This window comes from Cibotium barometz, chromosome 3 (genome assembly GCF_041138505.1).
Source record: "Cibotium barometz isolate CiBa-2024 chromosome 3, ASM4113850v1, whole genome shotgun sequence".
NCBI classification, from domain to species: domain Eukaryota; kingdom Viridiplantae; phylum Streptophyta; class Polypodiopsida; order Cyatheales; family Cibotiaceae; genus Cibotium; species Cibotium barometz.
This window is the reverse complement of record NC_141048.1, coordinates 59,756,570-59,772,387: the sequence shown is the minus strand read 5'-3', so window position 1 is coordinate 59,772,387 and position 15,818 is coordinate 59,756,570. Positions and strand designations below refer to the sequence as shown.

The following is a 15,818-nucleotide window of genomic DNA, read 5'->3' as shown; positions in this document are numbered from 1 at the left end:
CGTCTTCCAAAAGACCGAACTCGGCCTATGAGACAAATCGGAGTACCTGTATGGGGTATCCTCTGTCATCCCAACAAAATGAGAGAGAGAGAGAGAGAGAGAGAGAGAGAGAGAGAGAGAGAGAGAGAGAGAGAGAGAGAGAGAGAGAGAGAGAGAGAGAGAGAGAGAGAGAGAGAGAGAGAGAGATGAAATGAAATGAAATGTTATATTAACGTCTTCAAAAGGCCATAATGACCTATGAGAGAGAGAGAGAGAGAGAGAGGAGAGAGAAGAGAGAGAGAGAGAGAGAGAGAGAGAGAGAGAGAGAGAGAGAAGAGAGAGAGAGTCACGTGTGACGTGTGTGTGTAGAGAGAGAGAGAGAGAGAGAGAGAGAGGAGAGAGAGAGAGAGAGAGAGAGAGAGAGAGAGAGAGAGAGAGAGAGAGTGGTGGTCACTCACGCTAGAGTGCGCACTGCGAGGCTGGACGCGTGAGAACCTGTGCGCCGGCGTGACTTCGAAGATGCAGGGCTGCTCGGCGCTCGCACAGAAACGCACAAAAACGGCAGCCACGTTTTTTTAACGTGGATATTGCAGTTTTGGGGAAAAAAAAAGTCAAAAAAAAAACTCGTTTCAAAAACAACGAAACGTTTCGAAACGTTTCGTATGCCTTAGGGACAGCGAAACACGTTTTCATTGCTACTATGATACATACATACATACATACATACATACATATATATATATATATATATATATATATATATATATATATATATATATATATATGTATGTATGTATATAATTTATATGTGCTAATTGAAAAATTGGACGTACTCAAAGTACTTATTCCGATGCGTGCTTTGTGTACTCGTACCATGCACGTACTACTATGGAGAGTAGCCATCATTAGGGCAGCCTATAACGGTGGTAGAGGCTAGTGTGTAGCAAGAGAGCCTCCTTCAAGCGAAGAGAGAGGGCTCCAATTTATAGATTTTGGGCCTCCCATGAGCTAAATGGCAAGAGAAGGCTATAATGACAAGTGTGAGGCCACTTGTCTCACTTTGTTTCACTTTCTTGACGAATGTGAGGCCACTTGTCTCACTTTGATCCACTTTCTTGCCACATGTCCCAATCTAAGAGATGGGTTGTTTCATAATCTTTATCTCTAAAAATACCCCAACTGGTAGCCCATTTTTCATAAGTACTTAGGCAACTCTTGGTATCTGCTCAATTCCAGACATAATGACGTGAATGGAATTTCCATTGGAGTCGGGTCAAATTAGCAACTCTTCTAAATTTTAGGAGTGTGATCGTTTGTATTGCATGATAATCCCCCATTCCCAAAGCTTGTTGTATCTGAAAACTTGGACATCTTGGAGTCCCCTAGACCCTTGTCATACTAGGAAGTGTCTAGGTTGGTGACACAAGTCACCATTCAGGGACGCAGATTTAACATCCACTTGATACATCGGCCACTATTGATGAGAAAGAACTGTCCGAATAAGTGGCCATCCTAGCTGTCGGTGCAAAAGTATTCTCATAGTCGATGCTTGGTCGCTGAGCATAGCCCTTAGCCACAAGTTTGGCCTTGTGCTTGTCCACAGACCCATCGGACTTATACTTGGGTTTTGTAGACCCACTTGACACCAATGATTGACCATTTCAGTAGCCTCGGAACCAACTCTCAAGTCCATTCTTCTCTATGGCCTCTAATTCCACTTGCATGGCTTTCCTCCAAGTCTTTTGGGAAAGAGCTTCCTTATCTAAAGTAGGCTCTTTGTCCCAAATGATACTAGACATCAAGGCATAATTTACTTGTAAATGCTTCTCTAATTGACTTTTGTCATGAACTCTGTGTGATCTTCGAGGTCCATCCTCTGTGGTCCACTTGGAGGGATACTCCGTCACACTAGACTCTCAAATGGTATCCAACAACCACTTCGGTACTTGAACAGAACGTGGAGCCGCCTGTTGGTTGTTGTAGCAAATCTCCAACTTCGGGATCAACCTCTTCTATTGACTAAGGCTGGCTAGCTCAAACAATAGCTCGGGACTCATTCTCATACTCATCTAGCTCTCCAAGAAGCCATGGCTCCTCAACAGTGGAAGTTGGAACATGCTCATCAAAGACAACATCTTTGCTGACAACAACCTCATTCCGTTTCGGGTCATATAACGTGTAGCCTTTGGAAAGAGAGTTATATCCCACAAAAACAAGCTTCTAGGACTTGGAGTCAAGCTTCCCCCTTTGCTTCTTCGGAATGTGATTATAGGTATCACTCCCAAAAATACGAAAATGAGACACGCCTGGCTTCTTGCCAAAATAAGCCTCAAATGTAGTCATCTTAGGCATTGCAGTCGTCAGAGATTGGTTGAGGATATGGATAGCCGTAGCTACAACCTCTCTCCAAAGGGGACGAGGAAGGGAAGGTCGTGATGCTCCAACATCGTCCTCGCCATCTCCACCTTAGTTTCTTGAAGGGGACCCAATATTGGCCAGCTCCTGCTAGATGCCATTCTCCGCACAAAATCGCACAAAAGCATTGGAAGAGAACTCCCCTCCTTTGTTGCCCGAACAGTCTTCACTTGCAATCCAGACTCCTTTTCCACCAAAGCATACTAGTCCTTGAACCGAGCAAAGGCTTGGTCCTTATGTGGTAGAAAGTACACCCACGTGAACCTGCTACAATCATCCACAATCAGCATGAAATACAAGGCTCCTCCCAAAGATGGGGTTTGCATAGGCCCACACAAGTCAGTGTGAGACAACTCGAGTGGTTTCGAAGCCCGCTTGGTAGCCTCGGAAAAGACTCCCTATGTTGCTTCTCACGAATGCAAGAATTGCAGTGTTCTTGCTTGCTGCCAACATCTTGGAAGCCATCCACCATTTGGTCCAGAATGCCCGCCGCAGCGCGTCCACATTCAAGTGGCCAAAACGAAAATGCCACAAACCATCGAGCTAAGTACTTGTAAGAGAAGAGAGTGCTGAGAGTTTGTAAATCCCATTCTCCACTCCGCCTTCACAAACAACTCGGCCTGTTGCTTTGTCTCGGATAGCAATTGAATGCTCATCGAACTCCACCCACATGCCAGTCTTGCAAACCTCATGCATGGACAAAAGATGAAAGCCAAGAGATGGGACGTAAAGAAATGGGGAGGAATGCTTCTCTCCTCTGTCATCAGGAACGATCTCTAACTTGCCCTCACTGTGAATCAGGATAGTGGACTTGTCACTAATAAAGATGTGACCTGTTTGCCTTCGAAGGTCTTGTAACAACTCTCGGTAAGGAGGCATGTGCCTGGAAGCACCACTATCCAGAATCCACTCTCGAGTTATCCCCAATGGCGAGACCAACCGCCTCTCTGCGTGAAGAAGATGAAGCTTCGGTGTCCATAATCTCCAAGTGCACAAAAGCTGGAGTCTTCGTGGCTGCAGAGCTGAGGAATCTGCAACTTTCTCGGTGCTCCGCGGAGGACATTCCTCTAGTAGTGACCGTTTTGGCCACAATGGTTACAGGTTCGCTCGGCCTTCACAGCATCACGATCCGAGTTGGCCTTCTTCTCAGAAGACTTTGATTGTGACGACTTCCCTTTGCCCTTGTTGTTGTGGCCTTTCGACCGCTGGCCAGTCAAAGCCTCATAACTTCTGCCCTGTGGAGGGTTTAGAAACCGGTCCTCTTGGTTCAATATCATCGGCATAAGCTCCTTCCAAGTAATGGTGCTGAGCCTTCCATTAGTGATTAAAGAAGAATAGAAACCTGAGTATGAGAGGACAGATGAGACAGTAGGGTGATGGCCATGTCCTTTGATGATATCTTCTTCCCAGCTTTGAAGAACCTCTTGCTAAAGAGCCTGGAGTTTGTTGATGTGCTCCTGCATCGTTGAAGACTTTGGAGGATTCATCACTCGCATTTGCACTTCCAAGGAAACTCTCTTCATGGGTGACACATGATTGTACAGAGGGGCCAAGTGTTGCCAAATCCCTTGAGCCAGCATCATGTGTTTGATATTTGATATGATTGGTCACTTGGGGTATGCAATTCAGAAAGATGAAAGAGCGCACACAAGCATTGACACGATCCCACAACTATGCTTGGCCTCCCGCTCTTTTACTAATAGTGAAGAGTCCTCCTCCGCCGGATCTGGCCTTGAAACTCCAACCGTGATGAAGTCAGCTAAATCATAAGATAACAGACTCCATCACACCTTCCAAATGCCATAGTTGTTCTCGTCCAATTGTCGGTCCACTTGGAACGTCGGGGGGGTGGGGAGTTTCACAGGTTTTTCCGCCATCTCGAGAAAATCTGCCATCTCGGGGGTTCACTTGGTCTTGTGAAGGGAGGCTGGGTGGGGAAAAAATTTTGAAGTGGCTGCACTTTCTTGCAAGGTGGCTGTCCACCAATGAGGTCCGCCTTCTACCCGCTTCTCCACCTCCCGTACAGCCCGAACACTCTCCAATCAGCGCCAAGTACAGCAGCCCCACAAGCTCTCACCGTCTCCAAAGCTTCAAGCCACCTTGGGCTCTGATACCATGTCGGAATGTGCAGCGGAAATGAGATAGTACTGAGAGCAGGAAACACAGAAATGCAAGAGAGAAGTGCTGTATAAACTCTGCTATATATTTGTGTGGGGGGGGCAGTGCCCTATATATATGGGCAAGGGGAATGCAGTCGACAAGTAGAAACAGGTTGACAGCCCCCAAAATGGGCCCCATGACTAGCAGGGCCTGGTCGGCCAGCCCTAGTCGGGCCTCCTGGCCAGCCGACTCCTACAGGCCGACGAGGGAAAAAACAGCTCCCCCATGACTACAGCAAAACTGGAAAAATGGGAAAAAAATGAAAATGATCAGGGAGTCCTCCCACGAGCGGGCACACCCACATCACAGGCCCTCACTCAGTATGGTACAGACAGGAGATGAATGCTAACAACTCAATCAGCACACACAATCAAGCAGTCACATCCGTGATAGAGCAAGAGAGCAGCTGATTCAAAAAGGAAGGGGTTCTCAAATTGTCCACATCAAAGCCCAAAAATTAATAACTCAGGGAACTTCTATAAATCGGGAAGTAAAATCAAGTTTGGGATTTTTATGATTTTCTGAAAATTCTGCTTAATTGAAACATTAATCTCAAATCCCCCAACATTTTTCAAAATTGAGGGCATATATCAAGCATTGGAGAGTTGCTACAGCCTCTTATGCTCTGGAAAAATTAGGGTTTCCAGAACCTAGGGTTTCCCAAAAATTCCAAAAATTAAGAGAGAACGTGTTACCCTCACTCTCAAGTAAGCTAGGTCCCACATGTTATTAGCAAAGGCTTGGGAAAATTGTAGAAGTTTGAAGAAGACAAGATGATTCCATCTTTGGAGAAAGCTTAATTAATGTATTACCCTCTTTGCACATGAATACATGCAAGGTTTATCTAGATTCACGAAGGGAAAAGTCAAACTTTGGGTGTAGTTTTCTACATGTATTAGGAAGCACAGCTTGTAAAGTAATTTTGGCTGGATCTATGGTGTGCGTTGGCATTGATGACTTTCTCTCTCGTGTGGTTTGTTTGGTTGCCTTTACTTAATGGAGCTAACTCATCTATAGGCAGCCAATGGGTTGTCATCCATCTTATGGTCTGTATATACTTGAGGTAATTCCACCAATGCTTTCTTGTCTATCCCTGGTTCTCCATGAGCTTGTGACATTATATGCCAATTTTATTTCTAGTAAATCTTAATTACTTTTATTTTACATACATTATTCAGTAGTGGCTGTTTCATTACCATGTAAATGTAGGTAAACGTGAATGCAGTGGAAAATGTGAAATGACTTCTATGTTAACATCCAAAAATAGGATTGCGACATTGTTTTTGCCAATGTGAAGCTTGCTTCCCAGTTGACTCAATATTTTTCAGTCAGGACTAATGGAAGAGTAGAGGGGCAAATCAAGAAAAAAACACTGGTTCCACAAGTTCTAGAAACCACTTAGAGAATGCTGAGAGTGACTATTCTTGTAGGTTTCCAGCACATGTGAGGGATACTGTTACATGTGTCATATCCAGACAGATACATGTATCACTACTGGGGAATCATTCATAGTCACAGGAAACAGCCCTTTCAGTCCCTAGAAATGTGTTTCTTTGTTTCAAGACCCCACCCGTTTCCCTGGCCATTTCTTGTTTCCCAAGTGCTAGTGTCACAGGAAACGGTTGTTTCCACCCCTAAAAACTCGTTTCCCCGTTTCTATTCCTCGAACATTTCGTTCCTGTTTCTCGTTTCTGGTGACTATGGAATCATTAGGGAGAGTTTTAGCAGTGTTGGCCAGTGTGAGCCCTATTTGTTTAAATAGACAGAGGTTCAGAGTGATTATGAGCGTAGGGGTTCACACATGTAGCTTAGGTGCATGTCTATGTAGGATTTTCAAGTATGAGGCACTGGACTACGGCTGGAGCTGGTTTGGACAGCAGGGACAGCATGGACAAAAGGAGAAGATTTTCTCCAGCGTGTTTATATCTTCTCTCTGAAAGGCAATCATCTGGTGACCTACTCAATGTCATATTGTGCCATCTCAGATGAGCTCCTTCAAGTCAAGCTGGTTTCAAGTCTTTTTAAATTTTGGTTCTGCATGCTTTGTGATCATAGTCATTGCATTTTTACTCTGGTTGTGAACTGTGTTTTTTCTGTGGATAACAAATGCATCCCTATAAGATTCTTCTAATTTTTCTTGGTGCAGGCCTATGAGCCGTTTAGAATCTCTTATGCAGCTGCATGGGCAAGAGTGTCATGGATCAGTCTCAACAACACTTTGGGAATGGCTGGCCTGTCAAACACGGAAACCACAGATTTTTCAGATGCTGTATCAGATGCCTGTGCAAAGAGTAGCGTCCTTTTTGATACTTTGAATCGAAACAACAAATCTCAAGAAGTACTCAATGTGTTTTTTGAGAGCCTGGAGAGGTGGGCAAGAAGTGGTTTAGCAGGATCAAAGAAGCCGTTCCCTCACTCACTCTTGCAGCTTTGGTTCAAGGTAGATATATTGCCTTTCATCTCTAGATAAGGAATAGGTTCTTGTTAGTATTGTATCTTCCTGAAAATTGCTTGCTCACAGTATAACACGCTTGTGCTTGGCCACAGAGGGCTATGAAGCTTGCTCAAGACAAAGATGTTGGGGAGAACACAATCTTCTCCTTTATTTCTAGTCTTGATCCTCCGCTACCGCTTGATGCGGCAGGCCTACTTTTGGAAGAGGTAAGCACCTTGCAGGTCCAATCTGTATTTCTATAATGTTTTGTTTTTGCACATGGCATTTCTTTCTGCTCAATCTTGTTTGCTTGTGTGAGCATGTGCTTTTGTAAGTATTTCTGGATTTGTGAGCAAGTGTTTTCCAGATCAGAAGATATGAAGTAACTATATCTACCTGTGTGATTTGATCAATTTATTGGATGCTATCTTAATACTTGATCCAGTAGTATTTTAACAGTAATTTAATAATCCAAGATCATATTGGTTGATTTGTTACAAATATCTAAACTAAAGCTCGTAAGTTACTTGTAGGAAGGAAACTTTCTTAAATTTATATTCAATGTACTTAAGAGACAGCTGCATAGCTGTATCTGATGGAAGATTCACGTTAATGTCTTGATACAGAGAGACTGATTTGTATTTTTGGTGGCTGCAGGAGCTTTTGTTCTATGAGACTTTGGAGGAAGCAGAACCCAGCCTTGCCTTACATATGAGGGAGAAGATACTGGATCTTTTACTGGATAGAGTGTACACAACTGATTCGTTTTCATTACAACGGTCTAAAGTCCTTGTAGAGAAAGGAAGAATCTGTAGATTGCATAATCCGGAAGTTTGCAATGGATGCATAATTTACTTAACACAAGCTATCAACAATCTGGTAAGTCAATGCATCTTCATCTTTGTATCAACAGCTACATGTCCAGAAGTGCAATTTTTTTTCTTGTTTGACAGAGTTTTGGGTGGGGGACGAATCTTCTTGTTTTTCCCAGTGGCATTGTTAGAGTTATCTAGTGTCTACATTTGGAAAGTAACCATGCTCTCAGGATAACAGGTAAAGTGTCTGAATGAGACTGGCAGTTATTGCAACATTACAGCTTTACTCAAGGCTCAGCTAGCCACACAATATTTTCTCCGAGCAATTTGTTTGCAGGAAGCTGATCCCATAATGAAGGTAAATGATTTCTATTGTGCCTGTTTTGAGTCTCAAACCTTATGCTCTATAACCTGTCTCACATATAACCTTCTTTTGGTTTTAATCATAGGATTTTTTGGAAGACATCTCTAATGGGTTAAATCTATTTGAGGACTTGTTTTCCTCATGCAAGTCATTTGTGGATCACACACACAGTAACAGCCTATTTTCGACACAAGTACAGGCTGCTGGCTTGCTACAGAGTGTGGCCGATTTGTTAGCTTTGAAGGTAGGAAATGTTGATGCTGCTTGCTCTGTTGGGTGTGTCTTAAGGATGCATTGTAATCGGTGTTCATTTTATTTCTTGGCAGGGCTATTCCAGTTTGCAGTACAGAGTTTATGGTTTGCTCCTAGACATTGCTTCTGCAAGCCAAACAAACCCAGAAGATGCATTTGCAGCAGTTTGTATGACTGGAAAGATGAGCCATGTACTTTGTCGCAGTCCTTTTCTTCATGCTTGGCCAAATCTTGTCAAACAAAAACTGGGATTAAATTTAGACTCAAAAGATTTGTTGAGTACTTTTGTCAACAAAGATCCCAAAGGAGTATTTTCTGCATTTCTCAATGACATATTAAAGGACTTCTCAAGAAAAAGCAATGAAAATAGTTTTTGTGATGATTTGGCCTCGTCCAGCTGGGCAGAAATGATCCATGCTTCACATGTAAGTACAGGCCAATTAAAGCCAATTAAACAGGGGCTGAGATTTGAGGTGTACCATGTGCTATTTTATTTAGAAAATGCTGTTGTTTCTGGCAGGATTCTAAGGCAAATGAGGATATTTCCAAGCTGTCTCAGGCGTTCTTTATGCTGTCAGAATCTAGCGGAAACAGTGGAAACCTGCAAGAAGTATGCTTCCTATGCTGACCCAAGGCACTAATTATTTCATGTTTCAGTTTCTTCTGCTGCTTTTTTAATGTGCATAGACCTGCAAGTGGGGTTCTTAAATAGTTTACTTGACGTATATATTTTAGACTCTCTGATGTCTACCATTGTTTTTAAAGGCACTTCACAATGCGAAGGCAGCACTTTGTCTTCGGTTAAAATCACTGAATCGGAGTTTTAAGATTTTTGGTAAGTCCTCTAAGGCTGGAGCTACTAAAGCTGAGCCTTTGGATGCCAAACACAAGATCATCTACCTTGAAGCATTGGGATGTGTGGCTATCAACAATTGGCCCAGCATCAACCCTGCAAGGAGGTCCCAAGCAGGCCCTAGTCAGTGGCGAATTATTGGTGATTATTTGGAGAGTCTAATGCAGGTGCATGATAACTATCACATTCCTAACTTTAGAATAACTCAAGTTAAGTTTTACATCAAGCTTGTATTTACTGCCTCTCATGCTTTTCTTGATCCAGGTTGGAGTTATCAATGAAATGTTAGGAATTGTTGACGATGCAGAGAGTAATTTTCGAGAGGGCTGTCAAATTGCAAGTTCTCACAGTCTCTCATTTGTAGAAGGGCTTTTCAATTCGTGCCTAGGTTGCAATCTGCACCCTTTATGATTCACGTTCATGTGTTTTTCTAACAGCTTGTGCTTGTTATTAACAAGGTGTGATGTGCTTTTAACGCCAGGCGAATTACAAAGAAAGCGGCAGTTATGGGAGCTAGCTGAAAGCAGCTTTGAAAGTGCCTCACGGCTTTTCAACCAACATGAGACAGGGCTAGTTTGTCAACACTGCAGGCAGCTGGCTGAAGCCTTTTTGGATTTTCGTATTGCAGATTTGGAACGCCGTCGTACTGATAGGAATTCAGTGAAGTCTATCCAGACGTTGAAAACTGCTATAGATGGGTATGAGAGTGCTGAGAAAAAGATCAGCTGTCTTATCATTGAGTGCTCAAAGAGCAGACCTGAACAGGATAGGTTAGGTGCCAGCAAAACAACTGGACAGGATGACCAAGGAAAAAATGGCTGTGAAGAAAACCTAATTGAGAAGTTGTTCTGCATGGACATTTCTGCTACGGAAGATAAGAAACCTACCAGAAACAGACTTCGAAGCTCAACAAGGACTGAGTGTTTCGAAGTGTCATGTGAACGAGTACTTGAGATAAAGCCCGGACCTTATGCAAAAGTTGATCAGTCTGCTTCAGTGTTAAGTGAAGTTAATAACTATAAAAATGGATATCGTACAAGGCACAAAGCTTCGGCTAAGTCAAGGAATGGGAATGGCACGTTTCTTTTGCCTGAAGATACAGTTGAAGAGTTGTGTACTGAGTCAAGTAACAAAATGAGTATTCAAGAAAGCAAGGTACAGAAAGTTAGTAAAAATCAAGTGGCTACAGAGAAGATCCAAAGACTCAGAAAGCCATGCAGAAGGAGAAAAGTTTCTGATGTAGATTTACTTCATGAAAATCAGGAAAAAGAAAAACTACAATATTCAAGTACCTTGAGAGAGGAAAAGAGTTGTAGGGCAGTTGTGACAGAAAAGTCAAAATCTGTGAAGCAAATTTTTGACAGCTCTGGTACAGGAACACAATCCCTCAAGATATGCTGGTGCCATAACCAGAGCAGGGGTTGGAGCCAGCAGTTGTCTATGCATGAATGGCTTGGTAGTAAATGGGTTAGTTGTGCAAGGCGTTTAATGGCGAGAGTTTTATTGCAAAAAGGTAAAGGATTTTAGAATCCATAGTTTGTTCAAATAAGTAGCATAAGCTTGTTTTTCCTTCTCTTTAGTTAACATTTAGGTTGTACCATGTGCTCTGCCTAAATCCTCCTGTCACTTGTGTATCTTAAATCTACCCTCTTCCAACTATTTAAACTCTATTATGTTATCTGGGCACTACTAGAATCATATTAGATTTTGGAGATCACAGTTGTACATATTTTGAGCCATGCTCAGAATTGATAAAGAATCTTTTTAATATATGCCATGCTTTCAAATATCTTCATATCTCATGAGAATCTTTTAAAGTAGTGCAGTTAGTCTATGCTGTTGCCTTTCTGTCTGCTTGTCATGCCAATTTGTGTAGTCACATTCAACTTTTTGCACTTCCAACTGCTTAGGTAATTGCAGTCTTTTTTTTTTTCTGTGGATTTTCAGGGAAATGCCTGATAAACGTGGAAAATGATCATGAAGTTCATGAACATTTTCACAAAGCCCTTTCAGTGCTTAAACTGGGGGATTATGGTTCTCATCATTTATCTGATTCACCTGGTAACTGTGTGCCTGAATGCCTTTCTGTAAAAGAATCAGGGCATTATCCAGTTGAGGAAGGCTGCCTTTTATATCACATCAGCATGCTTGCTCTAAGACAACAAAATGGCATGGATTTACGGTAGCGAATTAACCAAACTATATCTGGGCTTTTACTGGTCAAAGTTTATTTATTTTTTGTACTGGGAAAGGCTTAGCCATGTTGCTGAAATGTATATGAGTGGCAATGCAGGGATGGATGCTGCTACTTAGGAAGTGTGGATGTATCAGAGGCATTAATATGGCTTTGTCGTGCTTTCCTTTTATGCAAGGAGATGCCTCCTGTATTGTGCAAGGTATGCTCATGTGACCAAAATTCTTCTCTGAGCATTGTGCTAACTTGCTGACGAGTCTTTCTTGCAAATTTCTCATGGGATCCTAATTTTCTCTAAACCACATCTGGGAACTGATCAGGTTGCAAGAATTTTGGCAATTCTTCATGTTCCCAAAGACTTGGGAGGTCTTTTTGAGGCTTCACTTATCAGTGAGTTACAACCTAATAGGTCGGCATCATACTTTCATCAGATATCCTTGGGTGCAACTACAAGACAACAGCATCTATCTGTATTGGATGCTAAAAAAAGTTCTTCCATCTTTGAAAGACCCAAGGTCAGCAAGATGTATTTTGAATAGTACTGTTAAACCTTGAGGCCTTTATAAAGGGCTTAATTGTTGAATTTTTTATCCTCTATTTTTTATTTGCTCTTTAGTCATGTACAGATCTACCCGAAGAATTAACATGTTTTTCAGATTTCAGACCTCTTTGGTGCTGACCCAAGCATTGATGGAATGCAGCAGGCACTCAGGTTTGTAAGCTTCTCTCAGACTTCTTCTGTGGTTGCAAAGTTCTTTATGTTTTTTTTTTGGAAAGTGTTGTGTTGTCCACTTCTGTGAGAGTGTTTGGCTCTTTTTTCAGCAAATAAATGAGGTGAAACTTACTTCCTGAAGCTCACAGGATTTGGTCAAGTGATTTGAGTGGTCTTCAGTCAGCCATACACGAGGACATCGAGCTGCCTTGCTCAACAATTTGCGTAAGCTTGGTGGATCAGGAGATTCAATACCTATTTAGTGTGTTGAAGGAAGTCCCTTGCGATGCATGGCTTTTAGTTACTCGCTTCGATGCTGACACCAACCCTTTGTCCATGATCCTTCCTTGCGCTCCTCTTCCAGAAAGTAAGCATCAGAGTCTTCTTGACACTTGCATGACCGTTGCACTACCAAAAGTGGCTTTCAACAATCAGATTTGCTTCATTTGCAACTTAGCTATTTTTTCATGTAATATGTTTAGATTCTCAAGATAAAGTCTTGACTTCAGTATTGCAGATGGGCTTAATCTTCCGTATGCCCTCTCAGCTAGAGCAAATTATAACTAATTTTGATTTACTATGTGACTATACATTTTCAAGAGGAAAGGTTTTCTTTTTTGGTGTTCTCAGGCTTAGGTACACCTTGCTGTCCATATAATCTGAATGACCAAGACGAACCCTCATCTGATGCAAAACAAGGTGGCATAAAAACAGCATTTGGCAGTCTTGTCACAAAATTTAGGAATATTTTGGATGAGAGCCGTCGATCAACCTCTGGGGTCTTGAATCTAAGTTCAATGGAAGAAAAGTGCAAATGGTGGGAGTGGAGGATGGAACTTGATGCTCGACTTGCATCTCTCTTGAGGTAATGTTCTGGGGTTAGTAACTTATGCATGGTTTGGGCTTGTATTGAAGTAAGATTTTGACTCTTTTTTTTTAAATTCTGCTTTGTAGGGCTATGGAAGAGTCCTGGTTGGGTCCTTGGAAATCTGTTCTTCTTGGGAATTATTCCAGCAAAGGATCAGGGGCTTTCAAACAAAGTGCAGAGGGCTTGAAAAAGAAACTAGAATCTATGGCCAAGTCAGGTCCTCTTGATGTTGAATTAGTTCGATTACTACTACAAGGAACAGGCTCGCTGACTAGGGGAGAGCTTGAGAAGGGGATTGCTTGGTTGCTAGGTGGGAAGAATTTGGTTTTACACTCTTGGAATGGTACAGGCTCCAAGGCCATTAAAGATATCAGTTCCAAATCTTCAAACGTTGATTTGATTAACAAAGCAGTTAAGGCTTTTGTTGAATCATTTCAAATGGTAGTTCAAAGCGGGGTGTGCCACCAGTATGAGGTACCTGCTACTGAAAGAAATGCAAATTCCTGTGGGGGGGTGCAAAGAAATCTTTCAGAAGATTTTGAAAATGTCGAGAAACAGAATTTGTACCGAGAACCTGTAGCGCTTGTGCTGGATGTGCATATGCAGGTCTTGTCTGTAATGCTTTTAATTTGTATTTCATGTTGTGTTCATCACATATTAGTGGATACATTTAACTCATGAGCCGCTTCAATGTTTAATTTTTGCTGTACTGCTGTTCTTGTGGCAGGCATTGCCGTTGGAGAGTTTGCCAGCATTAAGGAAGAAAGAAGTGTACAGAATGCCATCCTTGGGAAGTATAAAGGCACTTATGATTCATAGATATTTCCTTGAAGAAACAAGAAGAAAGCAATATAAATCAGGCAGTAGTGGGTTGCCCGATGGACTTTGTGGTGCAACTAGCAGGAGTGAAGAAACTCAATTGTCCAGAGTAGTGGCTGCACATGAATGGACCTTTGCAACAGCCATGCTCATTGCACCTGCTATTGACCCTTGCAATACATACTTTTTGCTCAACCCAAGTGGGGATCTTGGAAGCACACAAGCTGCTTTTGAAGATATGTTCAAGTGTCAGCAAGGATGGAAGGTATTAAGACTATTATCAACTCCTTTCTCAGAGTGATCCACATCTAAGCTTTTACTAGCCAAGGCAGATTTAGTACTGGGTGTTTTGACTAATGACTTCAACAAAATTTTGTTTGCAGGGAAAGATAGGTCAAGTACCTACAGTGGAGGAGTATATGGATGGCCTGCAAACTCACGAACTCTTCGTATATTTTGGCCATGGAAGTGGTATTTATATTATTACCCTTGTTTTAGCTGCTTGAATCTCAATTGAACTCGCTTATGAGGAGATTTTATTAATTGTTATTGCCAAGGTGTAAGTGAACTTTAGTCTTTGGGCTTATTCATTTGCTTCTTTCAAACAAATCATTTTCACAATTTATTCAGGGGACCAGTATCTTCCAGAGAGGAGGATGAGGAAGATGAATTGCTGTGCAGCTGCTTTACTAATGGGGTGCAGTAGTGGTCGGCTTTTGCCACGGGGTGATTATGAACCTGTTGGAGTGCCCTGGTCATACTTGATGGCTGGTTGTCCAACAGTAATTGCCAATCTTTGGGATGTTACAGATGGTGATATTGATCGTTTTAGCAGAGTTTTACTTCGTAGTTGGCTTGACTCTGACAATGCACAGGCTAAGGCAGTGGCTGAACTGAAAGAGTCCTGTAGAAATCAGTGTCACAAAGGACAGAAGAGAATTCAGAAGGTAATCAAATCGACAAGGAGTTCAGATACTTCTTCCATAATAGGTCTGGTTGAGGCTTATCCTAGGGGACCAAGAACAGCATCCCACATTGGAGAAGGTAGAAACACTTGCAGACTGCCCAACCTTATTGGAGCCTCACCGGTGTGCTATGGAATTCCAACTTTGATAAAAAAGAGGACTCTGTCTTAAGCCCTAGGATGTTGTACATGGAGAAGCCTTGTATGCTGGCATTATATCCAAATTTGTATGTAACAGCTCTTAGTGAACCTACTGCGAAGAACGTATATGAAAATCTGGAGTGCACTTGTGTGGCTCACTTGATTGTTTGTAAATTAACTAGAACGTACCAGAAATAAGCTAGGGCAATTCTGATTAGATTTGCACCTTTTTTAAAGCATGTAAAAACATCTTGGGAACTATGCGAAGGCAAGATGTTCCCTTTTACACAGAACTGCGAAAACTATTATATGGTGTCAAATCTTCATTGTTCTCTTTTTGTAGCTTGCATTCTCCTCGGAAGAAACAGTGATGGGGTTGTGACTGGTGCTAAGATTTTGAGGATTGATTCGTAGAGCAAGTTGGTGTTATACCTTGATCACAAGCTCATGTGACAAGCAAGATCATATTTTGTCTCCTGGGATTTTCGTACAACATTAAAAAAGTTTCTCTCTCTCTCTCTCTCTCTCTCTCTCTCATATACGCATGCACACACACAAGCCCCATGAAATCATATGCACGCACTAAACTGACTTGGTTATATGGGGACAGCAACAATAAGGGGGTAATGATGAACAAAGGGAGAGAAGGATCAAGTAGGTAATAATTTTAGCGAACAGTCACAAAATATCCGAGCGAGTACAAACATTACAAATCAACCACTAGGGTAAGTTGGCTTCCGCTCAAAACATATACCGATGTAGACTTTAAAAAGACTGACGTTATTCCAGTGGGATAGAATGGTAAAAGTTATTGCTAGAGTGTTACTTGTCAAGCGTGGATGGAACAT

General features: G+C 42.1%; 1 protein-coding gene across 4 annotated transcripts in view; it reads left to right on the top strand.

Annotated features, from left to right (window-relative positions):
- The window catches only part of LOC147640334 (separase-like), a 44,167-nt gene extending 28,877 nt beyond the window's left edge, over positions 1-15,290 (top strand). For 3 of the 4 annotated variants that reach the window (XM_086779324.1, XM_086779332.1, XM_086779346.1), the window contains 20 exons: positions 6,701-6,994; positions 7,102-7,215; positions 7,646-7,867; positions 8,042-8,161; positions 8,253-8,411; positions 8,494-8,844; positions 8,940-9,029; positions 9,185-9,439; positions 9,537-9,660; positions 9,754-10,785; positions 11,220-11,454; positions 11,566-11,668; positions 11,787-11,981; positions 12,123-12,178; positions 12,328-12,545; positions 12,809-13,043; positions 13,133-13,652; positions 13,774-14,130; positions 14,249-14,336; positions 14,496-15,290. In XM_086779324.1, coding sequence (XP_086635450.1) covers positions 6,701-6,994; positions 7,102-7,215; positions 7,646-7,867; positions 8,042-8,161; positions 8,253-8,411; positions 8,494-8,844; positions 8,940-9,029; positions 9,185-9,439; positions 9,537-9,660; positions 9,754-10,785; positions 11,220-11,454; positions 11,566-11,668; positions 11,787-11,981; positions 12,123-12,178; positions 12,328-12,545; positions 12,809-13,043; positions 13,133-13,652; positions 13,774-14,130; positions 14,249-14,336; positions 14,496-15,001 — 5,274 coding nt within the window. In that variant the 3' untranslated portion in view covers positions 15,002-15,290. The remainder of the gene's footprint in view (positions 1-6,700; positions 6,995-7,101; positions 7,216-7,645; positions 7,868-8,041; positions 8,162-8,252; positions 8,412-8,493; positions 8,845-8,939; positions 9,030-9,184; positions 9,440-9,536; positions 9,661-9,753; positions 10,786-11,219; positions 11,455-11,565; positions 11,669-11,786; positions 11,982-12,122; positions 12,179-12,327; positions 12,546-12,808; positions 13,044-13,132; positions 13,653-13,773; positions 14,131-14,248; positions 14,337-14,495) is intronic. The other variant, XM_086779341.1, reaches the window with a different exon arrangement.
- The last annotated feature ends 528 nt before the right edge of the window (positions 15,291-15,818 follow it).